General features: G+C 47.9%; 1 protein-coding gene across 1 annotated transcript in view; it reads right to left on the bottom strand.

Moving 5' to 3' along the window:
• LOC146042121 (uncharacterized) overlaps positions 1-24,957 on the bottom strand; it is a 65,373-nt gene that overhangs the window by 4,352 nt on the left and 36,064 nt on the right. The window contains exons 2-6 of the mRNA XM_083162041.1: positions 22,693-23,495; positions 20,461-20,496; positions 10,444-10,500; positions 7,765-8,040; positions 2,126-2,312 (exon numbers count right to left, since the gene is read on the bottom strand). Coding sequence (XP_083018167.1) covers positions 2,126-2,312; positions 7,765-8,040; positions 10,444-10,500; positions 20,461-20,496; positions 22,693-23,392 — 1,256 coding nt within the window. The 5' untranslated portion in view covers positions 23,393-23,495. The remainder of the gene's footprint in view (positions 1-2,125; positions 2,313-7,764; positions 8,041-10,443; positions 10,501-20,460; positions 20,497-22,692; positions 23,496-24,957) is intronic.

Below are 24,957 nucleotides of genomic sequence, written 5' to 3'. Positions count from 1 at the left end.
CCAGCGGCCAGACACAGAGGGACCCGATTCCTGACCGCACACTACTCCTCCACTACCGGGGACAGTACACAGCCAGCGGCCAGACACAGGTGGACGCGATTCCTGACCATACATTATTCCTCCGCTACCAGAGACAGTACACAGCCAGCGGCCAGACACAGAGGGACCCAAATACTGACCACACACTACTCCTCCGCTACCGGAGACAGTACACAGCCAGCGGCTAGACACAGAGGGACCTGATTCCTGACCGCACACTACTCCTCCGCTACTGGAGACAGTACACAGCCAGCAGCCATACACAGAGGGACCCGATTCCTGATCTCACACTACTCCTCCGCTACCGGAGACAGCACACAGCCAGCGGCCAGACACAGAGGGACCCGATTCCTGACCGCACACTACTCCTCCGCTACCGGAGACAGCACACAGCCAGCGGCCAGACACAGAGGGGCCCGATTCCTGATCTCACACTACTCCACCACTACCGGGGACAGTACACAGCCAGCGGCCAGACACAGGTGGACACGATTCCTGACCATACATTATTCCTCCGCTACCGGAGACAGTACACAGCCAGCGGCCAGACACAGAGGGACCCAAATACTGACCACACACTACTCCTCCGCTACTGGAGACAGTACACAGCCAGCAGCCATACACAGAGGGACCCGATTCCTGACCGCACACTACTCCTCCGCTACCGGAGACAGCACACAGCCAGTGGCCAGACACAGAGGGGCCCGATTCCTGATCTCACACTACTCCTCCGCTACCGGAGACAGCACACAGCCAGCGGCCAGACACAGAGGGACCCGATTCCTGACCGCACACTACTCCTCTGCTACCAGAGACAGTACACAGCCAGCCACCAGACACAGGGGGACCCGATTCCTGACCGCACACTACTCCTCCGCTACCAGAGACAGTACACAGCCAGCGGCCAGACACAAAGGGGCCCAATTCCTGACCGCACACTACTCCACCACTACCGAAGACAGTACACAGCTAGCGGCCAGACACAGGGGGACCCGATTCCTGACCGCACACTACTCCTCCGCTACCGGAGACAGTACACAGCCAGCGGCCAGACACAGAGGGACCCGATTCCTGACTGCACACTACTCCTCCGCTACCGGAGACAGTACACAGCCAGCGGCCAGACACAAAGGGGCCCAATTCCTGACCGCACACTACTCCTCCGCTACCGGAGACAGTACACAGCCAGCGGCCAGACACAGAGGGGCCCGATTCCTGACCGCACATTACTCCTCCACTACCGGAGACAGTACACAGCCTGCAGCCAGACACAGAGGGACCCGATTCCTGACCGTACACTACTCCTCCACTACCGGAGACAGTACACAGCCAGCGGCCAGACACAGAGGGACCTGATTCCTGACCGCACACTACACCTCCACTACCGGAGACAGTACACATCCAGCGGGCAGACACAGAGGGACCCGATTCCTGACCGCACACTACCGGAGACAGCCCACAGCCAGCGGCCAGACACAGAGGGACCCGATTCCTGACCGCACACTACTCCTCCACTACCGGAGACAGTACACAGCCAGCGGCCAGACACAGAGGGGCCCGATTCCTGACCGCACACTACTCCTCCACTACCGGAGACAGTACACAGCCAGCGGCCATACACAGAGGGACCCGATTCCTGACCGCACACTACTCCTCCGCTACCGGTGACAGTACACAGCCAGCAGCCAGACGCAGAGGGACCCGATTCCTGACCGCACACTACTCCTCCACTACCGGAGACAGTACACAGCTAGCGGCCAGACACAGAGGGGCCCGATTCCTGACCGCACACTACTCCTCCGCTACCGGAGACAGCACACAGCTAGCGGCCAGACACAGAGGGGCCCGATTCCTGACCGCACACTACCACTGGCTTATAAAATACCCCTACATCGCTCCAGGCCATAGCGATAGTGATGTGCAGCCCCGCACATCGCCTGGCTCAGCACACATCGCTGTGTGCTGAGCAATACAGCTGGGTGTTCTGAGTAATCTATCATCGCTCAGCACATCTCCCCGTGTGTAGGCCCCATTAGAGTTGAACCATGTTTGCTACTGTGACAAGAACATCTTTACTCTACTGTACCTTATAATGAGCAGCAGTGAGATAAATATTGCAGATAACATGACAGGTATCCTCTCAGCAGCTTCTCGTCCATCATTTATACTTCTGGTGTTGGCAGGATCTGGTTCCGTGGTAGCTGCTGTAGTCACTTCGGTTGTCCTACTATAAATATGCCTCATGGTATTCACTACGTCTATAGGCTTGGAGTCTGAAACAAGAATACAGGTGGTCTCAGTTCTCCGGGGCTAATAAGTAGCAAATCAGACTACTGGGTCTTCTTGATGTAATCTTTGCCTTTATAGGGGAAAATTCAAGTAGGTGCTAAATACTGTTTTCACATTACCACAAACCTTTTTATTGGGATCACGAATAGACTTGTTTCTCTATATTAGTTTGGCTTTTTAGGAGGTACAGGCAGATTCCCCATTTTTTTCCAACAGTTTTTTCTGTATTTGACAGCAAAAGTTATCGCAAGAATACCGTTTTTTTGGGAATTGTAAAAAATGTAGGTCAAAATGTGGGAGCGTACAACCTGGGGTAACACACTTTTTGTGGTCATTTTTTTGAAGGGCCACATGAACCTGGGGCTGAAAATGTTTTGTGGGCCTATTTAGAGAAGGGGAGGGGCTATGGCCAGTGTTGCGTAGGTGTGGTCAGTGCTATGTGGGTGTGGCCAGTGTCATGTGGGTGTGTACACCCCCTACCCTCTCAGACCCAATGTCTCCTAAAAAAAAAAAAAAAAAAAAAAAAATGCTGAATTTTTATGAGAAAACCTTAAATATAATTTTAATATGTACAATTTATGATCGAACACGTAGACAGCTAGTCAGCTTATTATCATCATACTGTCATGGGGATGGGCCTATTTTTATGTGGGGGCCTGGAGCTGCAGCTCATTCCACCCCATTGTTAATCTGACCCTGTGGAGGGGAATGGTGAGTATGATGAGAGATGAGGTTCCTTCTATGCTATTTTATATTGAAGAAGCCTGTGCTTTGTTCAGTGCACCGTGCAGAGCACAGCGGAGGCAGTCGGAGGGGGTGGGGGGGGGTTGTTGTAGTGGGAAAACTTAGCTGCCCACGCCCTTCCAGAAGCCGGGGCCCGAGACAGCTGTACCCACAGCACCCTCCTATAGGCGGCCCTGCAAACTCATGTTGCACTGCAGGTGGGGCAGATGTAACATGTGCAGAGAGAGTTGTGGGTGGGGTGTATTAGAACTAAATTGCAGTGTAAGACGAGCGGATCTTTCCTGTTGCTCTGTCACTCATAGGTGCTCCCACATCAATGCAATTACAAAACACCATAATTTAATTTAATTTAATTTAGAGCAGTTTAGATTTCAGTTTGAACTCACCCCACCCAAATCTAAAGCTGGGTACACACCTAGGTACTTGTTTAGTTTCACGGCAGCAGCGTCTCAGTCGCAGTAGCATCTGTGTCCCCACGCTATGGGCTTGGTGGCTCGCTACGCCTGCCGTGCTAAGATAAACTCCATGCCAACGTGGATAGTGGGGGTATGAACCAATTCACGTTGGCATGGACTTTGTTTTAGATAGTTTTCCAAGCGCCGAACCCAGAAGTAGCGGGTGCCAACTAAACAAGTACCCACACCTATAGATTTATCTTTCCAATCTATTTAGTGAGAACAAAAATCTGGAAATGTATGGGAGAAAATGACAGTCAATTGCTCCCAAACACTGGGAAATGGATAAACATGATTGTTCGGTTTTAAATTGATAAATCAATTTGACTTTAATCAGTTTATCTGAATGTTGAGTCTCATATGCTCCCATACATTGCTAGACTTTTGTTCCCATCAGATAGATTGGACAGATAAATCTGTAGGCGTGTACCCAGCATAGCTCTCTCTCTGCACTTGTTACATCTGCCCCAACTGCAGTGCAGCATGGTTTTTCCAAGGAACAGATTGATTGACATAAGGGAAGGAGGAGAAATTAGATTATAGTGTGGAAGAGAAGATAAAGAGTAAATAAAAATAAAGAAAACAATAAAAAAATAAAAATAAGATAGAAAAAAAAAAAAATATATATATATATATTAAATAAATATAAAATTAAAATACCAATTCAATGTTTACACTCCTTGTTGGAGTTTGTAGAGGCTAAACTGTCTTATCCTGCACAGAGATAGATGTTATGGGGGAAATTTACTAAAGGAAATTTGTAAAAAAAAATAGGTGTATTTGTATCCAGAAATACACTTATTTTTTACATTTACTATCCCGAAAATACGGCAATTTGTATTGATAGCACATCACGACGAATACGAATTGCCGTATTTTCGGGATAGTAAATGTCAAAAATAAGTGTATTTCTGGATACAAATACACCTATTTTTTACAAATTTCCCCCTATATCTCTAGCCGCTGCTTTGTAAATTTTCAGGCGGAGCTCCGGGGATTTTCGTGGTGACGTCACGTGCCGGCTTTTCTCTTGTAGCGGCGCTTGCTGGGCTTGCTTGTTTCTCCATCTGGACGCTTCTGCATCTAATCCAACGCGTTTCACGCGCTAAGGTGCTTTGTCAAGGTGCCCAGCAAGCGCCGCTACCACAGAAAAGCCGGCAGGTGACGTCACCGCCGAAAATCCCCGGAGCTCCGCCGGAAAATTTACAAAGCAGCGGCTAGAGATATAACATTTATCTCAGTGCAGGGTAAGACAGCTTAGCCTCTCACATATCTGGACTGCCTCTACAAACCCCAACAACGAGTGTAAACATTGAATTGGTATTTTATTTTTATTTAATTTTTTATTATTTTTATATGTTTTTTTTTCTATCTTATTTTTATTTTATATTGTTTTCTTTATTTTTATTTACTCTTTATCTTCTCTTCCATACTATAATCTAATTTCTCCTCCTTCCCTTATGTCAATCAATCTGTTCCTTGTAACCTAACCCCTCCCCACTCCCCAGCACTTGATCCACGTTGTGTATTCCACAACGACCTCATCTGCATAAATTCCTACACAATCAAGCTGCTCAAACCACCCAGCGTAAATCCTTTTGAAAATAATTTATTCTTTTCATCCTCCATATCCATGTTTTTTCCAAGTTTTGTGCTTTGCTTGCAATTCTAAGTCATGCCTTTTGTTTCTAACTGCAGATGAGTCACCATTCTTTCATCAGCTGGGCCTGCCCTTAAGACAAATAGCTTAAAGTGGAAGAGGAAGTTTAACTAAAAGCCCCCATAGATCAACAATCACCAAAAAAATATATATATATATATATATATATATATATATATATATATATATATATATATATATATATATATATATATATATATATATATATATATATAAATGATTTGCAGATTCTGAGATTTTTTTGTCCCCAATCTGCACCCATATATTGCAGATATTTTTCAGTGATTTGCAGACCGTTTTCAGCAAATATAGATCTGTTAATCTTAAAAGGCCAGTATCAGTATACAGCAGTGATGGCGAACCTTGACACTGCAGCGGTTGTTGAACTACATATTCCAGCATTCCCTGCTCCAGTTTTACTATTTGGCCATGCTAAAACTGACGCAGGGCATGCTGGGATGTGTAGTTCAACAACAACTGGAGTGTCAAGGTTCGCCATCACTGTTATACAGGAAAAAGTGAATTGCCCCCAAACAAATTGCCCCCAACTTGCTGACAATCACTGCTACAAAGAATACAATTAGGTGGTGTATGGGCATTTTCAGAATTAAAGATCCAATGTGAATATGAAAAAAAAAATCTCCAAGTCACTGGTAAATATCTGGTGAAATCATGGATTGCAGATTGCTGATGTATGGCCTTACTTTATTGGGTTTCTATATTGACATAGGCAGGGCCGGCTCTACCATTAGGCAGCTGCCTAGGGCCCCGGGATCTGGGGGAGCGCCACCAAGTCTCCCTAGCAAAAATCAAGGTTGTCTATGAGGATCCTTGTTGTACTTAATGCAGGCGGTTGCTGTGGAACTTCTAATGCTGTGTACACACGGGGGAGATATATTGCTGAGATATATGGCTGAGCAATATATTGCTCAGTTTCTACTTTACATCAGCGACCAGAGATGGTCGCTGATGAAAAAGAAACTGCCGGGAGGAGCCCGGCAGCGGTAATCAGCTGGTCGCAGGAGCATGTTCCTGCGACCAGCGATCACCACAGGGGCAAAAACGGGAGCGTGCACCCGGCGATATATCGCCGGTGCACACTCCCATTGCGGGCAATATGGTCGCTCAGCGACCATATTTCCCGCGACTTTGCCCAAAATCGCCCCTGTGTGTACGCACCTTAAGACCTCACCCCCATACTTTCCCTTGAGGCAAATTTACCTACTTTGCTGCCCCCTTCTCCTTGCAATCTGTTGTGGGTTTCAAAGGGATGCCTCCAGGGAAAGCAGAGAACTTGCCCATCGTCCCAGGGGGTTGGGAAGATCACCCAATTTTGGGGAGCCTCCCTGCCTTTCTGGAGTGTTAGGCAAGTATGCCTTATGGAGTTGGAAAGTGGGTATTGTTGGCAGCATGCGGGGGGGGGGGGGGGGGGGGGGGTAGGTAGGTTGAAGTTTGCCTGCGGTGCTGAAAAGCCTTGCACCGGCCCTGGACATAGATCAACATGGACGCTGTATAAGTATAACGTGTCCCCTCGCACGGCTCGCTGCGCTCACAATTCTCCAGGTACGGTACCGATTTCGCCCCTTCGCATCCGCTGGGATGGTAAAGTGTGAACAGGTCAGTTTCAGAGAGAAAATCACGGAAAATTCATGTTGAATTTTGACCTGACGACAACTTACATTTATGTATTATTTTAGATGTGTAGTTTCACGATGGCACTTCCCAGCGGATTGCATGCACATCGTATTCAAATTGCATTTGCATACGATTCGATCTGCGATGCAATTTAGCACACCCCCATTATCCACGTCAGCCCGAAGTGTGGCGATCACAGCGAGCCCCGCGAGGGAACGCAGTACGTGCCCTCCCGACCTGTTCATACCCCCACTATCCACGTTGGTGTGGAGTTGATTTCATAAAGTGCGGCGAGTGCATCGGGTCCCGCGAGGGGACACCTAAAACGAGCCTGAAGCATGGCGAGGGGCCGCGGAATACACGTCAAGTAATCCATGTCCCTTCACGGGGCTCACTGCTTGCCATGCTTCGGGCTCGTTCTTCGCGTCCCCTCGCCACGCTTCGGGCTCGGTGGCTCGCTGCGCTTGCCACACTTTATAAAGTCAACTCCATCCCGACGTGGATAATGGGGTATGAACAGGTCGCGTACCCCGTCCCCTAACGGGGCGCGCTGCACTCGCCACGCTTCGGACTGATGTGGATAGTGGGGGTGTGCTAAATCGCATTGCGGATGAAATCATATGCAAATTGTATGCAAATCGTTTGCATGCGATTTGCATACGATGCAATCCGCTGGGAAGGGCCGCCGTGAAACTACACATGTACCTTATTTTCTTCTCCATCTATCTATCTATCTATCTATCTATCTATCTATCTATCTATCAAAGGCTAACTACTCCTCACCTTTATGAGGTGAATACCGCCATTGACCACTAGAGGCCAATCGATGGACTAAATCTCTCCTTTGAGTGCTAAAAGATGTCATAACAGAATAACTGATTTCCCCAACTTATATCCTCACATAAATGAATGATTTCATACCTATGCTTGATGGATGAACCGTGATCCGATTGGCATTTTGTTCGTACTCCATGATCAGCCCGTCTGTATCCAGTTTACTTGTGTAAAGGTGAACGGTGTGCTCATTTATCAGGGCAACAAAAGATTCCTCCTCTGTGCACTGGGACAGTTTTCCTGAGCTTGGCGGACTGAGCTCACATACGACCGTCAAGTTCCTTGTGATAGATAAATGATGGTTTGTAAAGTCCACCTCAGACTCAAAAATGAGGCGTTTCCACAGAGCAGAGACAGGAGCACCTATAATACCGAAAACAGTCCATTAAATTGTTATTCCCCAAATGCTTTCATATAGAATACTGCTTGCTCAGATATATTAGACCTTACGCGTTTCACTTTGATGCCTTCTTAAGGGTTCTTAGGCATTTGGATCACAAACATATGCCTCTGGGTGAGGAAAGGTCTACCGTTAGTAACTGCGCTAATTGCAATCAGTCTGACATGGCAGGATCACTGTTTACTGGTCACTATTCGCTATTGTTTTACTATGTCAACATTATAACTGTTACGGTTCTGTAGGTGGTCAGAAAACCTGCTCCCTGACTCTGTTGCCCCAGCCTGACGTCCACGAGATACGTGCGGAGCTAGTCTTCTCCTGTACCCGTCTCGGCTGAAGGGCGAATTATGCCCGCCCCACTCCGCTACAGGCAGGTTTTATGTTCAGGACAATGTATCTGTGGAGGCAGACCAGCAGCAAAAGGACCTCTAACTTAACCTGACGTGCAGGACTGAGACCCCTACAGGGATGGCAACAATGCCCAAATGGTGTAATATAATAAATACAAATGGCAACAATGCTCAACGATGGAATATAACAAAATACAATACTGTAAAGCACAAGGGTAACTGGCAGGGTGCACCCCTTATCTGCAACGAATGCTGACAGCAGGTTCAGGCTAGGACACTGCAGGCTGGATGAAGCAGGTACTGCGGACTGAGGTGACCAAGGACCAGATACACGCAGACTGAGGCACAAACAAAGCTGGCACCCAGGACGCTGGATACAAGGTGCTGGGACCAGGAACACTCTGGAAACGAAGGCTGGCAGCAGGTTCTGGCAAGGACACTGCAGGTACTGAGGACTGAGGCACAAACGAAGCTGGCACACAGGACGCTGTACACAAGGTGCTGGGACCGGGAAGACTCTGGAGCACAACATAGAGGGAATACACGGCAGGATACACAAAGCTATCAGTAAGCTAACAGTAAGCTATAACCGGCCTGGGAGTGAATAACCAGAGGGTTTATATACTGAGCACAATGTGGTGCTAATTACACATTGCCTGCAGGTGAGCACTGCAGGCTTGAAGCCTAATTAAACAAATCACATAGAGTGAGCTGCAATGGCCCAGGCTTACTACTGGAGGCCACCAGCGAGCAAACACAAACACAGGCTGGAATAAACCCAGGGAGCAGAATCCAGGGAAAACACAAACTACACACAGAATATGAAAAACTGCACATTTACACCGATCCGCTGGAGGCGGATCGTAACAATAACTGTTGATATTTTAACTGTCTACATTTTGGTTGTCAACCTTATATTTGTTTTTATTTTGACTGTCATCCTTATGACCTTGACGATGATATGTCCGTATTGACCTTTTAGTTGCCGACATTTCGACCAGGTGAACATTGTGACAGTCAAAAATTCTGGTGCCGTCATTTTGACTGTGTAATTTTTGACAGCCTGAATTTTAACAACATTCCAGTATTTATTTGTAATCTTTTTTGGGGGGAACTGATTCTTTAATAGATTGAGTGTGTGTATAGTTGCGTACACACTAGGTGATAAACGATGACAACGATATTGTCTAGTGTGTGTGCACACCACAAATGGGCACTGCAATGGCATAAGAATTACTGGATAAATGACAGTATTTAAGCTGATCCTGAACATTATAGACCTCGGTAGTAGTGTGGCCAATCCCGGGATCGGGATCGGCGGGATCCCGGGATTTGGCCTAAAAAAGTCCGGGATTTCAATCCCGGGATTGGAGAATCCAATCCCGGGATTTCGGGATCAGTCTAATGCCGGGCAGCGTCTGAGCACTATCTCAGACGCTGCCCGGCTGTTCCCGTAGCCTGACCCGGCGTGGGGCCTGCGTAGCGTGACAGTAGAGGTCACGCTGCGCAGGCCACACGTCACCAGTGACCGCCGGCCTGCCTCCGCCTGCCCGCCTCCCGACAGCACGCCGGCCTGACTCCGCCCGCCTCCGCCTGCCAGCCTCGTCTCCGCCGCCCGCCTGCCGTCTTCTATGGAGGTGCACTTGCCGGGAGGCACTGTGCACCTCCAAACCCACTCCCGGCCGCCCGCCCGCACCCTAATGTAAGTAGATGTGCGGGTCGGCCGGGGTGGGTACTATGCTAAAAATGGGGTTTTTTTTGCTGGGGATGCCAATCCCGGGATCCCGGGAATCCCGGGATTGAGCGTTTTTCAATCCCGGATCCCGGGATTGAAAAAATGCCCCGGGATTGGCATCCCTACTCGGTAGGTGCCTCGTTTTGCTCCAGCACCGGACCTGATATCCGAGAGAGCCGTATAATGTAGGTACAGTACGTGTTCTAGAATGCCATATTCAATCCTAATAGCTGGCAAAGTGAACAGGAATATGCCATATCATTAGCAGCTACCATACTTACATTGAGCACCCGAGAAGGACATGAGCAGGAATAAACACAGTTTTTTTAATGTAAATCCTGCAAAAGAGAAAAAAAATCATTATGTGAACGCCCATAATGGGGTGAATTGTATATATGTACATATGATGATGCATGTTAAAACTATGGGGTACCATGGACTATGGACCCGCATGCTACAGAGGAGACTGGTGCACTTTATTACCGTAGCAGGGAAAGGCTGTGGTCCCCGTGCTCAGAGGAGTTTGTCAGCGGGGAGCCTGCTTTCAATAAAGGTGCCCGGCCTGGGAGCAGGACTTGGTGTGTGAGGCACGCGGGGCTGAGGATAAAAGGAGCAGCCGTTAACGGCTGTGTCGCAGTTCTCCAGTGAAAATTGAAGAAGGCAGAGCTACGCAGCCGGGAGCGGTGGAGAGCGTGGCTGGGAGAAGCAGCAGAGACACGTGAACTCCGGCGAGCTGCTCCGATACCCGGCTGGGGTGATTGATGTCTGGAGGTTCCCCGACTGTCTCCGTGAGTGAGACGGAGCCGGAGATAGTGAAGCGGTAACGTGTCATCCGGAAGGAGGTGCCGCAAGGAGGAGGGAGTGAAACGGGGAGGTCCGAGGGAGTGGTGAGTGTGTTAGCCCGCCCCGACCAGCCCCCAGTGTATCCAGCAAGGCTCAGAACACATACAGTCTAACACCGCATAGCTAGGGGGCTAAACCCGGCTGAGGTCTGGGGACGCCCGCTCCAATATATAGCTAGCTAACGCAGGGTACAGGGGCAGCCAGCCACTACTTAGTGCAGTATCCTCTTCATTCAGGAGCTACTCGTGGAGGAGGGTTAAACCCGACTTTAGGGTCAGGGGACGCCCGCAGAAGAAACAGCATCCACATCAGCATTATTGCGCAATAATATCATAACTAAATACACCGGAGGAGTTAAAGGCCGGAGTGCTTCATGTTGTGCAGCGGAACGCTGAGACATTTAGTCAAAGAGCATTAGATATCGGAAGAGTCTCCCAGATTCAACACCGAATCTTAACTGGAGACGCCCATCCCATAAAGCAGAGGTATCGTCCGCTGGCTCCCAGTTTGTACCAACCGCTGCGGGACATGTTGGAGGAGATGGAGGCTGCTGGCGTGGTGCAGAAGAGCTATAGTCCGTGGGCATCTCCCATTGTCCTGGTCAAAAAAAAAAAAGACGGCACGCTCAGATTCTGTGTAGATTATCGACGCCTGAATCAAGTTACTCACGCGATGCGTACCGCTTCCAAGGATAGAGGAGTCGCTTACGGCTTTGAGACAAGCCACGTACTTTTCTACACTCGATCTCACCAGTGGATACTAGCAGGTGCAGGTGGATCCGGCTGATCAGAAGAAGATCGCCTTCACTACCCCGATGGGTTGGTACGAATGGTAAAAAATGCCCTTCGGTTTGACCAACGCCATGTTTCAACGCGTCATGGAACATTGTTTGGGCGATAAAAACTTTCATTTTGTTCTCCTGTACCTTGACGACATAATTGTTAACTCCCAAACTTATCACGATCATTTGGAACACTTGAACGAAGTCTTTCAGAGGTTGGCAGCCTACGGACTTAAAGTTAAACCCTCAAAGTGCCATCTTCTGAAGACCCAAGTAAAGTATTTGGGACACATAGTAGGGGCAGAAGGCGTGTTGCCGGATCCGGATAAAACACCAGCTGTGCGGGAATGGCCCACTCCGACCAATTTAACCGAAGTTAGGAAATTTCTGGGCTTCGTGGGCTATTACCGCCGTTTTATTAAGGATTTTGCCCAAATTGCAGCCTCCTTGCACGAAACGCTCAGAGCCGTCACCAGGCCGAATATGAAAAAGAATTTGCCTGTATTATGGACCGAGCATCAGCAACACTCTTTTGAACTCCTGAAGCAGTTACTGATCCAAGCGCCTGTGCTGGCTTATCTGGACTATGATTGTCCTTTTGTACTGTATACCGATGCTAGTCATCAGGGCTTGGGAGCCGTCCTCTCGCAGAAACAGCAGGGAACCGAGAGGGTCGTTGCTTATGCAAGTCTGAGGAAGTCGGAACGTAATGACTCAAATTACAGCGCTTTCAAGTTGGAGTTTCTGGTACTCGTTTGGGCAATTACTGAGGTTTCAAAAACTTTTTGTTGGGACATACCTTCGTGGCCTATACAGATAACAATCCGTTGGCACATTTGACCACGGCACAGTTGGGTGCAATTGAACAAAGATGGGCTTCCAGGCTGTCAAACTTTAACTTCAACATCAGATATCGTAGTGGAAAGACAAACACCAATGCGGATGCCTTGTCTAGAAGAACAGCTCCTGAGGAGAGTGAGGAGGAAATAGATGAGTGGGAGGAGGTGGAAATGCCTGCGTTCCAGGCCGTCTTTGCAAAACAACCAGAGCAGACTAAGAAGCAACCTTTGTCGTCCCCTAGTGTCAGACAAACCGCACAACAGCTAGTGGAACAAGAACCGGAATATAAGTGTACGCAACTTCAGTTGGGAAGCTCCGTCATCACGAGCTTGAAGGAACTCTTAATCGCTAACAAGACTCTCAGCAAGGGGGAACAAGAGCAGGCCGTGCCAGAATTGGTTAAGTTGCTTCGACAAAGGCAGAAACTCAGAATCCAGAAAAGTCTGCTGGTGCGTTGTGGCACTAACCCGCAAACTCATAGTCCCATGACCCAGATCGAAGTACCTCGAGGTCATCAGCACAGTCTTCTGCAGGCTTATCACGATCACTCTGGACACTTTGGGGTGCAGAGAACAGAGGCATTTCTGCGAAGATGTTTCTACTGGGTGGGGATGAAGGAAGATATTGAGGACTGGTGCTCTTGGTGCTCTCACTGCGCCATGAAAAACCTACGCTACAACAGCGAGCCCCATTACATTCGATAGTTACCAAGAGGCCCTTGGAACTGGTGGCAGTAGATCATGTAAAGCTGGAGCAGAGTAGTTCGGGACATCAATATGCTTTCACTATTGTAGACCATTTTTCGAAATTCATGATTGCTTATCCTGTTAAAGATGTTTCCGCAAGAGTGGCGGCGGAAACATTGTGGAAGATGTTTATTCGGCCATACGGATTCCCTGAGCTCATACTCACAGATCAAGGGCCCGCATTCGAATACTGCTTGTTCCAAGAACTGGTACTCTTTACCTAGAACGGCGCCCATCGCGGTGATCGCGACATCGCGGGCAGCACATAAACGGCCGCGACGCGATGCCCGCGATCACCGCGATTTTCCCATAGGGAACAATGTTAAAAAGCCTAATTGACCGCGATTTTGCATTCAATGCCTCAATGCCCGCGATTTTCCCATAGGAATCAATGTTAAATGGGCTACAGAGCCCAAATAGCCCCAATTAACCCTTAAATGTCCCCCCAATTTTTGTACGCCACCCCACAATCCACGCCAACCCGAAGCGTGGCGAGCGCAGCGAGCCCGCGAGGGGCGGCGGTACGCGTCCTCCGACCTTTTCATGCCCTACTATCCACGTCGGCGTGGAGTTGAGAATAGAATAGTGTGGCGAGCGCAGCGAGCCACCAAGCCCGAAGCGTGGCGAGCGCAGCGAGCCCCGCGAGGGGACGCGGATACCTTCACAGTTATACGCGTCCCCTCGCGGACTTCACAGGTGTCCGTGGCGACGCGGACACCTGTGAAGCCCGCGAAGGGACGCGTTTACCTGTGAAGGTATCCGCGTCCCCTCGCGGGGCTCGCTGCGCTCGCCACGCTTCGGGCTCGGTGGCTCGCTGCGCTCGCCACACTATTCTATTCTCAACTCCACGCCGACGTGGATAGTAGGGCATGAAAAGGTCGGAGGACGCGTACCGCCGCCCCTCGCGGGCTCGCTGCGCTCGCCACGCTTCGGGTTGGCGTGGATCGTGGGGTGGCGTACAAAAATTGGGGGGACATTTAAGGGTTAATTGGGGCTATTTGGGCTCTGTAGCCCATTTAACATTGATTCCTATGGGAAAATCGCGGGCATTGAGGCATTTTACAGTAAAATCGCGGTCAATCAGGCTTTTTAACATTGTTCCCTATGGGAAAATCGCGGTAATCGCGGGTACCCGATTTTGATGTACCCGCGATTTACCCGCGATGCCCGCGATTACCGCGATTTTTTACCCCCGACGCCCGCGATTCTGATCGCGGGCGCCGTTCTAGGTAAAGAGTACCCAAGAACTTTGTACATTATATAATTGCAAAAAACTGAGAACCACCACCTATCACCCGCAATGTAACGGACTCTGTGAGCGAGCTAACCAATTTCTCATTAGAATGCTTCGGCACTTTCAGTGACGGACAGAAATGGGTGGCCCGCTGTGTTACCAGAACTGACATATCTTTATAACAACTCCATTCATAGCTTAACCGGTTATACTCCATTTTACTTAATGTTCGGGAGAGAAGGAAAGGTACCGGTGGACCTACGAGTGGAGTTCCCCATGGATATGCTGGTCGAGGAGAGAGGTCAAAGTCCTTGGGTACAGGAACACAAGAAGCGGTTGAAGGTGGCTTATCGAGCGGTCAATGACAACATGAAACAGGCTCAACAGCAGCAAACCAATTACTACAATACCGATACAAAAGCAGAGCCATTACAAGTCGGAGATCTTGTCTGGAGGAGGAAGAAGTGTCGCCAGACTAAACTGGAGCCGTTTTGGGAATTGGAGCCTTACAAAATCGTTGCTATTCCATACCCTGAAGTGGATACGTATCAGATCTCAAGGCCGGGAGTAGAAGGGGTGTGGATGGTACATCGCAGCCAATTAAAGAAATATTCTGGGTCGCAGGCCTTGAAGGAGGAAATGCTTCTGAAAGAGGGATGTACCGGAGCACCAACCACAGTAGCGACCTTGGATTCCTCTCAACAACCCTGGGAATCGTTTGATCACATGATGATGTTATTTTGGCCTATGAGTGGTAGAGTTGCCCGTTACCGATTCTTATGTGAATATTGTTGTAAATGAAAATGATGATGCTGTTAATGTAAAGACCTGTGGGGAGGACAGGGAGGCTAAGTTGTCAGAGAATCTAGAATCCGCATCTTTAAAAGTGATCATACCCGAACTTCGTCGTTCCGAACGAAGTACAAAAGGGGTGGTACCATCTAGGTACCGAGACTAGAGCATATCCTGTTAGAAAATGAATCGGCAACCATTGAGTTATGGGAATGGTGTCGAGATGCATGGGGACATGCAAATGTTAAGAGGGGAAGAATGTGAACGCCCATAATGGGGTGAATTGTATATATGTACATATGATGATGCATGTTAAAACTATGGGGTACTGTGGACCCGCATGCTGCAGAGGAGACTGTGCACTTTATTACCATAGCAGGGAAAGGCTGCGGTCCCCGTGCTCAGAGGAGTTTGTCAGCGGGGAGCCTGCTTTCAATAAAGCTGCCCGGCGCGGGAGCAGGACTTGGTGTGTGAGGCACGCGGGGCTGAGGATAAAAGGAGCAGCCGTTAAAGGCTGTGTCGCAGTTCTCCGGTGAAAAATTGAAGGAGGCAGAGCTACGCAGCCAGGAGCGGTGGAGAGCGTGGCTGGGAGAAGCAGCAGAGACTTACATGAACTCCGGCGAGCTGCTCCGATACCGGGCTGGGGTGATTGATGTCTGGAGGTTCCCAGACTGTCTCCGTGAGTCAGGTGGAGCCGGAGCTAGCAAAGTGGTGACGCGTCATCCGGAAGGAGGTGCCGTAAGGAGGAGGGAGTGAAACGGGGAGGTCCGAGGCAGTGGTGAGTGTGTTAGCCCGCCCAGACCAGCCCCCAGTGTATCCAGCAAGGCTCAGAACACATACAGTCTAACACCGCATAGCTAGAGGGCTAAACCCGGCTGAGGTCAGTGGACGCCCGCTCCAATATATAGTTACATAGTTACATAGTAGGTAAGGTTGAAAAAAGACTTGCGTCCATCTAGTTCAGGGGTCTTCAACCCATGGCCCGCGGGCCACGAGTGGCCCACGGAGCTGATCTCAGTGGCCCCCTGCCCGCCATGCACATGATTTTTTTTTAAAGTAAAAGAAAATGCTGCTGAGGGAGGCAGCGTAATGGAGTCCCCCCGGGTGCCGCCTACCCGATTTTCATTGGCTGCAGGCAGGGCAGAGGAGTGGATCCAGCGTGGCTGAGGGAGGAGGAGGCACGTCTGGTGGGAGCTGGGACCCGGCAAAGCTGCGGGAGGAGGCAACGCAGCTGGCGGGAGCAGGGGACCTGGCGCAGGAACTGCAGGAGGAGGAGGCACAGCTGGCAGAGGGGACCCGGCGAAACTGCAGGAGGAGGCATGGATGGTGGAAGCAGGTGACCCGGCAAAGCTGCAGGTTGAGAAGGTACAGCTGGCGGGAGCAGGGGACCTGGTAAAGCTGCAGGCATTACTGGGGGCATTGTGTGTGGGGCATTACTGGGGGCATTGTGTGTGAGGGGCACTGCTGGGGCATTGTGTGTGAGGGGCACTGCTGGGGCATTGTGTGAGGGGCACTGCTGGGGCATTGGGTGAGGGGCACTGCTGGGGCATCATATGTATAAGCAGGAGTACTGCTGGCATTATGGTCTGTGGCATAATGGGCATTAGTGTGGGGCATAATGTGCAATGGGCATAATTTTGTGTGGATTAATGTGTAATGGGCATCACGTGTGCGGCATAATGTGTAATGGGCATTACGGTGTATGACATAAAGTACAACAGGTATTACGGTGTGTGGCATAATGTCTAATGGACACTATGGTGTGATGCACAATGTGTAATGGGCATTACGGATAAACAGTGTAACAGTGTATATTGATTTAAGTAGCCTTTCATTGTTTGGGTTTGATCTGTGAGGCATACTAGTTCACTGTGTGGGCCTTCATGTTTATATGTCACTGTGCAGCCTTCAGTCAACTTAAGCGTGTCAGGACAAAGATCATTCCTGCGGTAACCAATGTCTGGTCATGCAGGTTGCAAAAGAGGTGTCAGGTAATTGTTTTCCTGCTAGTTCACACTCTTTATAATTAGACCACGCTCCTTTTAATAAGGCCACACCCCTCTTTGGGAGCGCGCCTACGGCGCGTGCAATTTATTCAATATCAAACTATTGGGGTATGTGTGTGTGGGGGGGTTATGTGCTGAGTATGGGCGGCTGTGCCAATTATCTATGAAGGACTGTGCTGACGTTATAGGGGAGCTGTGATTCTATGGGGCTGTCCGAAATACTGCAGTAGAGTTTAGTGGCCCTCGGGCTTCACTGGATTTTTTTAGGTGGCCCACGCTGTCTTAAAGGTTGAAGATCCCTGATCTAGTTCAACCTGGTATAGATATCCATTGCTGATTTGGTAGGTTCTGGTATTTTACAGACAAATTATATTTCTTATTTGTACCCATGGATGTTTTTCTCCAGTAAATGTTTGTCCAACTTTGCCTTGAACGCATTTAATGAGCCAGCCGTTACCACCTCTCTGGGAAGAGAGTTCCAGAGTTTGACTGTTCTGACCGTAAAGAAATTCTTTCTACTAGCTGAATTAAATCTTTTTTCTTCTAATCTATACTCATGCCCTCGCGTCCTAGATTCCTTTCTAGTAGAAAATAGGGTGTGTGACAGTTCCTTATATTGGCCCTTGATATACTTGTACATGTTGAGCATGTCCCCCCTTAAACGTCTCTTTTCTAATGTAAATAGTCCCAAATTGCTTAATCTCTCCCCGTAGCTTAAATTCTCCATTCCCCTAATAAGCTTTGTTGCTCGCCTTTGGACTTTTTCTAATTCTATGATGTCCTTTTTATAGTGTGGGGCCCAGAACTGTACTCCGTACTCTAGGTGAGGTCTCACCAATGCTTTATATAGTGGCATAATTACCCTTGAGTTCCTAGTTTCCATTCCCCTCTTAATACATGCCAGAATTTTGTTGGCCTTTTTTGTAGCTACATTACAATGGGCACTACATCCTAGATTGCTGTCTATTTGGACTCCTAGATCCTTTTCAAGTATGGAATTACCCAGTTCCTCTCCGCTAAGGTTGTAACTTGCACACTGGTTGTGTCTCCCAAGGTGCATAACCTTACATTTATCTACATTGAACCTCATCTTCCATTTTTTTGCCCACTCATCTAGAATTGCAAGATCATTTTGAAGCATGGTGACATCTTCTGGTGATTTGATGACTTTGCTAAGTTTTGTATCATCCGCAAAGATGGATACATTGCTGAGTAACCCTATCCCAATATCATTAATAAAAATGTTAAACAAAATGGGCCCCAAAACCGAACCCTGGGGCACTCCACTTAGTACCGGTATCATATCTGATACGGCACCATTCACAACCACTCTTTGTTCTCTATTACATAGCCAATTCCCTACCCATCTGCAGATATTTTCACCCAATCCTAGGTTCTCCATTTTATTAATCAATCTCTTGTGTGGGACAGTATCAAATGCTTTAGCGAAATCTAGGAAAATCACATCTACAGCATTTCCATTATCGAGGTTTTTGCTAACCTCTTCATAGAACCCTAGTAGATTAGTTTGGCATGAACGATTTTTCACGAACCCTTGTTGGTTAGTACTGAGTAGACGGTGATGATCTAAATATTCCTGGATACCATCCCTTAAAAATCCTTCAAATAGTTTACCCACAATTGATGTTAAACTAACGGGTCTGTAATTAGCGGGATCTTCCTTTTTTCCTTTTTTGAATATTGGCACTACCTCTGCTATTCTCCAATCTTTTGGTACTATACCTGACGATAGTGACTTGCTAAAGATATAATGTAGGGGGGTAGCTAGTTCATCCCTTAATTCCATTAATACCCTCGGATGAATCCCATCTGGCCCTGGTGACTTATTTGTTTTGAGTTTGCTTAGCCTCAGTATTATTTCCTTTGGCGTGAAATCCACAATGAGATCTGGCTTATTTGTCCCGTTTGTGGTAAATGTTCGTTCCACAGTCTGCTCTCCCTTAGTAAATACTGATGAGAAGAACTCATTTAACAGTTTTGCTTTTCCCTTGTCCTCAGTAACACTTTTTCCACTAGTATCAGTTAGTGGGCCTATGTTTTCCTTAATTAAACGTTTACTATTTATGTATTTAAAAAACTTCTTTGGGTTGGTTTTGCTTTCAGTGGCTATGCACTCTTCATATAATATTTTAGCTGCTTTGATTACCCCTTTACAAGTTTTGTTTGATTCTTTGTATTTTGCGAACGCCTCCTCATTCAAGTTATTTTTATAGAATTTAAAGGCTCTGGTTTTATTGTTGATAGCTGACCTTACTTCTTTGTCCAACCATGGTGGCTTTTTTTTGTTGAATTTACCTTTAGTTACTTTAGGAATGTATTCAATAGTTAGTGAATCAAGCACCTTTTTTAGAGTATCCCACATTTCCTCTGCATTTTTCCCCTCCATAACCGTTTCCCACCCAATTCCTGTTAGGGCTTCCCTGAATAATTCAAAGTTCGCTTTTCTGAAGTTTAGTATTTTTGCAGATCCTTTTTTATGTAATTTACTGAAGTTGATTTCCAGTGAAACCATATTGTGATCACTATTCCCTAATTGTTCAATTACTTTCGTGTTTGAAACTAAGTCTGTGTTATTTGTTAATACTAAGTCCAAGAGCGCCTCATCACGAGTTGGAGTTTCTACCGTTTGTGTAATAAACTGGTCTTTAAGTAAGCTAGCTAACGCAGGGTACAGGGGCAGCCAGCCAATACTTAGTGCAGTATCCTCTTCATTCAGGAGCTACTCGTGGAGGAGGGCTAAACCCAACTTTAGAAGAAACAGCATCCACATCAGTTTAGGAGAAATCAGGCGAAGGAGTAAAGACAATAAATCCCTAACTCTTCACATTTCTCCGGATATTCAGGGTAATTTTGCTAACATAGTCTGTGCACAGTGAAGGTCAGAGAGGTTAATGAGTAAATGCTGCCGCAGCTTAGACTGTTTGTGAACTAAAGACACATAGTTGCTACTGGCTAAATCAGTCCAGGATTGATACTGTATGAGGTTATCTGTCATTACTGGTTTGTAATAGCATGGTATTAATATATAGGCTTACCTGTTACTAAGAAGTTCCGGTTTATCACATAGGGCCCTAAAAGAAAAAGCGCTTATTAGAGATTTGACACGCACCCACATAATCGTAGCATTATTGCGCAATAATATCATAACCATATGCTGAGTTCAATTTCTAAGTTCTGTTTTTACTGCTTTAAGTACTATAAACATGATATTGATAGAATGTAAGAGTTATTTGAATATTTAACCTGTGACAACCAAGGTAAGGTTGTATGATCTTTGCGTATAGGAACGTTGAGGGAGAACAAGTTATTCCACCTTGGGATCACGTTCCAGTTTAATAAAGTCTGTGTTGTAATTTTGTTATTAAACAATTTGGCATCTGTTTGCCAATATTGTGAACGCTGTTCCATTTGCATTGTTACGTTGGCTAATCTGTCGTAATAAAAATCTGTTAAATTATACTTACGTGGTGTTACCTGCAAAGGAGAAAGGACTGTCACCTAACTACTGCACGATACTTACCTGGTAGCAAGAAGGGTGACAATTATTTTCAGCATTTTAAACAAACTAAACGGCAGCTCAAATGGGTCTGTATCTCAGAAGTGAGATACAGACATTGCATCACTTTAAAAAAAAATTGCTTTATCTAAATGTATCTTATTAATTTCTTTCCAGTTTCTATTTAATGTTCCGATACTATGTGATCTTTACGGGCAGGGCCGGAGATACCATTAGGCAGCTGCCTAGGGCACCGGCCGCTGGAGGACACTCTTCTTTCAACGGATCCCAATTTGTGGTGCAGTTTCCGCCCGCACCACGCCCGTCACCACAAACAATAGCCGCCTGCCTGACCTTACACCCGCTTATTTTTTTGCATATTAATTGTCCATCTCCCCTCGTATGGAGGAGAACAAGTTGCGTTCAGCGATAATCCAGGAGCGCACCCACACTGTGCCAAACACTCACATGCTGTCATCCTTTTCATCTCACTCCCTGTGCACCATGTCTTGCTTGCCCGGCGCTTTCTGTAGCGAAGCCACTCAGCACTGACAGCTCCAGATGGGTTTCCCTGTACGGGTGACTTTACAGGGACACCCACCGATCGCACTACTCAGCCCCGCCCATGCCTGTCAATCAGCCTCCAACTGGGTCCACTCCAGACAGAGGCTGCAGTGACCCGCAGATGCGATTTGCATAAAGCACTGAAACATTGAATTAATGATGCCTTTTTTGATGTATTTAATTAGTTCAGAGTGCCACTAATTGTGGATATTGTAATTATGTGACAGCTGGGGGGGGGTTTGCCAAGAAACCTAGCACCGGCCCTGTCTACGGGGATGCCATCTCATACCCTCTGCCATGGCTCCCACCAACTCCTGCACCCTGCTCCCCAACCTCTCATTGGTCCGGACATCTCCACCTAGATAACCCATAAAGTCACCCAGATCCTTCTCAGCTAAGCTGGGTGGGTAATTCAAACCAGCCAATAGGAAAAATCATGTCACACGTCCACATCTCCACCTGGTCACCACCATCGGAGGTTCTGTATACTACCCCCCCCCCCCCATACTTTTGGCATTGCAAGCACAGTATCTTGCTGTAAATGTCTTTAAACTATATGTATAATTAAGGCAATGGTGGTCATGACAAGTGTGTGGGTGCCATGGTAGCATATCTCCCCTTGGGTGGGTTTCCCACATCCCCATTGATGGCAGCAGTGTTCTACAGGGGCTGTTGTGCCTTGATATGGCACTGCCATTTTACTGATCCAACCCTAGCTATGCCATACTGGTGCCAGATGATTGTGTGTCTCTTGTTCTCTATAAGGTTATGAGTGTGGAAGTCTGACCTGCCAGTCACCAAGGCAGTCCCATTGGGAGGTGTTCCCTACCTCCTGGACACCTCTATATGAGCTGCTGCATAAAAACGGGTTCTGCGCATGCACAGTACAAGGATGATGCTATGCATGCGCCAGACCTGGGACCCTGAATATGCCTCTGTGGGCTGCTGCAAAAGCAGCCCACAGAGGCTGAGGGTCGGAGAAGCTACTGAGCATGCCCCAGCCATCATGTCGGGGACCAAGAACGGTGGTTGGGAGCGGCGGAAACCGGGACCAGGAGCACGGCAGCAGCCCCCCTCCTCCGCTGAGGTTCGAGCCGCCACTGGTAATGACTGCTTACATAAACAGATATAGGGGTTATTCCAGTTTACAGTCATATGAGGACGGTGTCCTTCATATTTATAACCACACTAATAGAAATCCACTCACCAAGCAAAGTCCACTGCTGGGTCTTCTTATGTCCACTTGGCCACTTTGATTGAGACAACCTCTTTGTGGCCGTAATCCTTGTTGTGTTGAGAACTGCTTTGAGTTTAGAGTCTTCCCTATATAGTGCTTTAATGCCTCCTATGTTTGTGTTGATGGGATCTACATTACCAAGGGTTTCAGTAACTTTGATCTGATTCATGACTTCACTGGCCTTGGCATTATGAATTTTATTTTCCCTCTTGGCATTTGGCTTTCTCTTCTTTGAAGTATGGTTGATATCTGCCTCAGGATCTTTTAAGACATCAGTAGTTTTCTCTATTTTTGCAGTATGGATATTGTTGGCTTCAGCCTTGTCCAACATAAGATCCTCATCATTGGTGTCAGTTAGCCCCTCTTTTTCATGCTGGTTATAATTCGGGCCACTTTTGTTTCCAGCCAGAGGCTCCTCAAATGGTAAGCTTTCTTCGTATGGCACACCCACTTCTGTATGCTCAGACTCTTCAGATTGCATGGTGGCGTCAACCCCTGTTGGCTTACCAACATCATTCTCAAGTTCACCTGTTTCCATGTAGCTGCTCTGCTTAGTTTCATCATTAACCAACCCTACTTCTGTGCTGATGTTCTGAGTGTGTTCTCCAGCTTGTGAAGCGATGGTCCCAACCTCAGGTTTTCCCACATTGGGGCTCATCGTGTTCTCCATACCGGTAATTATTCCCTCGACGGTGACACAGTTTCCACTGGCTGAATATTTAATCCACGGAATATCTTTGTCTTGAAGTTCTTCAAGGCTTTTTAAAGTGTTCCTAGATATATTAGATATAGAACATAACTTATTAACAGAAACATAAAACATTACCGTAAAGGTTTTTACCTACAGACAAACCAAAAGATCATGACAAATAGGCCCTAGTTCTGATTACCGAACTCAACCATGCGGGGAGTTTAATGGTGAAGATCTGCCCATGAGCATAAGCGAATACACTCATGTGCAGGTCTTCACTATGGGTGCTTACAGTGGGGGGCATGCAAATGCCCTGAGTGTCCTTGACATACATACGAAAACACTGGGTGCACCCAAGAAAACGCTGGGTATCTCCATGCGAATGGAGGCGGCCTGCCCTGTTCTTGGAGCAGGGTGCCACTAATTGAAGTCACCAGAGAGTGACTTAGATCAGCGAGCGCTACAGAAATTATACAATGGCCTAGTAACAGTAACATGGTCACACAATCAGAAACAGCCTCCCCTGCAGCCCTGTCACACGGTGGTCTCCACTTCAAACACACACCCAGGCCTGGTGACAGCAGAGGAGGTGGGGTTGGAATCAGGGGCGAATTTAGGGGTCAGGCCTCCCCTAGGCACAACATTTTTGTGCCCCTCCCCCTCCCCCTATTTTAATGTAATCATATATGTATATACATTGTTATTTATATATATTTCATAAAAATTTAACTGTAGCCCACCTTAATATTTTTTTAAGCACTCTGGGCTGCTCACTGTATGGAGGACCCGGAGGAAGGGAGGCACTTATTAGTACAGTGATTAGCACAGTGTCTCCGTCAGTCTCTCTCCGGCTCACACACTGTAGCCAATGGGCGGGAGCCAGCAGCAGTGAGCCTGAGCCATTTCTGGACGCGCAGGGGGACAGTCGGACCCAGCCACTAAGCGGTGATGTAATGTGCATGGCAGAGTGGGTGGGCAGTGGCGAGTGACAAGCGGCGCTGCCGCCTACATATGATAATTCATGTCTGCGGCGGTGGCACTCGTCACTAGCCGCTGCCCATCCACTGTGCCATTTAACAGAATGTCAGCCAGCCTGCCGCCCTTAATTGGTGCCGCCCTGAGGCCGGTGCCCCACGGGCCTAGGCACAAATCCGGCCCTGGTTGGAATATTACTATCCCAATCCTTCACATACACAGTTATACCACATGTTCCATCACTCACATTCACATCATTTGAAGTACATTCCATCAGAACTTACACTCCTTTCTCGCTGCGTGTTGCAGCTATCTATCGCTCACCTAGGCAGCCAACCCGATTTCTGGAAGATTTCTCTGCCTGGCTCCCTCACTTCCTTTCCTCTGACATCTCAACCATCATCATTGATAGCCCAAAATCTGCTGCTTATACCTCCAAACTATTCTCTCTAACAGTGGAGTAACTAAGTTTTGGGCGCCCCCCCGCCATTAGGGGGGGGGGCGCCCCCCGCCGCCCATGCAAACCCACCCCACCCAATCCCCTGCAGCCTTACCTATCGCGCTGGTCC

The sequence above is a fragment of the Crinia signifera genome, chromosome 19 (genome assembly GCF_055691185.1).
Source record: "Crinia signifera chromosome 19, ASM5569118v1, whole genome shotgun sequence".
Lineage (NCBI taxonomy): Eukaryota > Metazoa > Chordata > Amphibia > Anura > Myobatrachidae > Crinia > Crinia signifera.
This window is presented reverse-complemented; position numbering and strand designations above follow the sequence as displayed.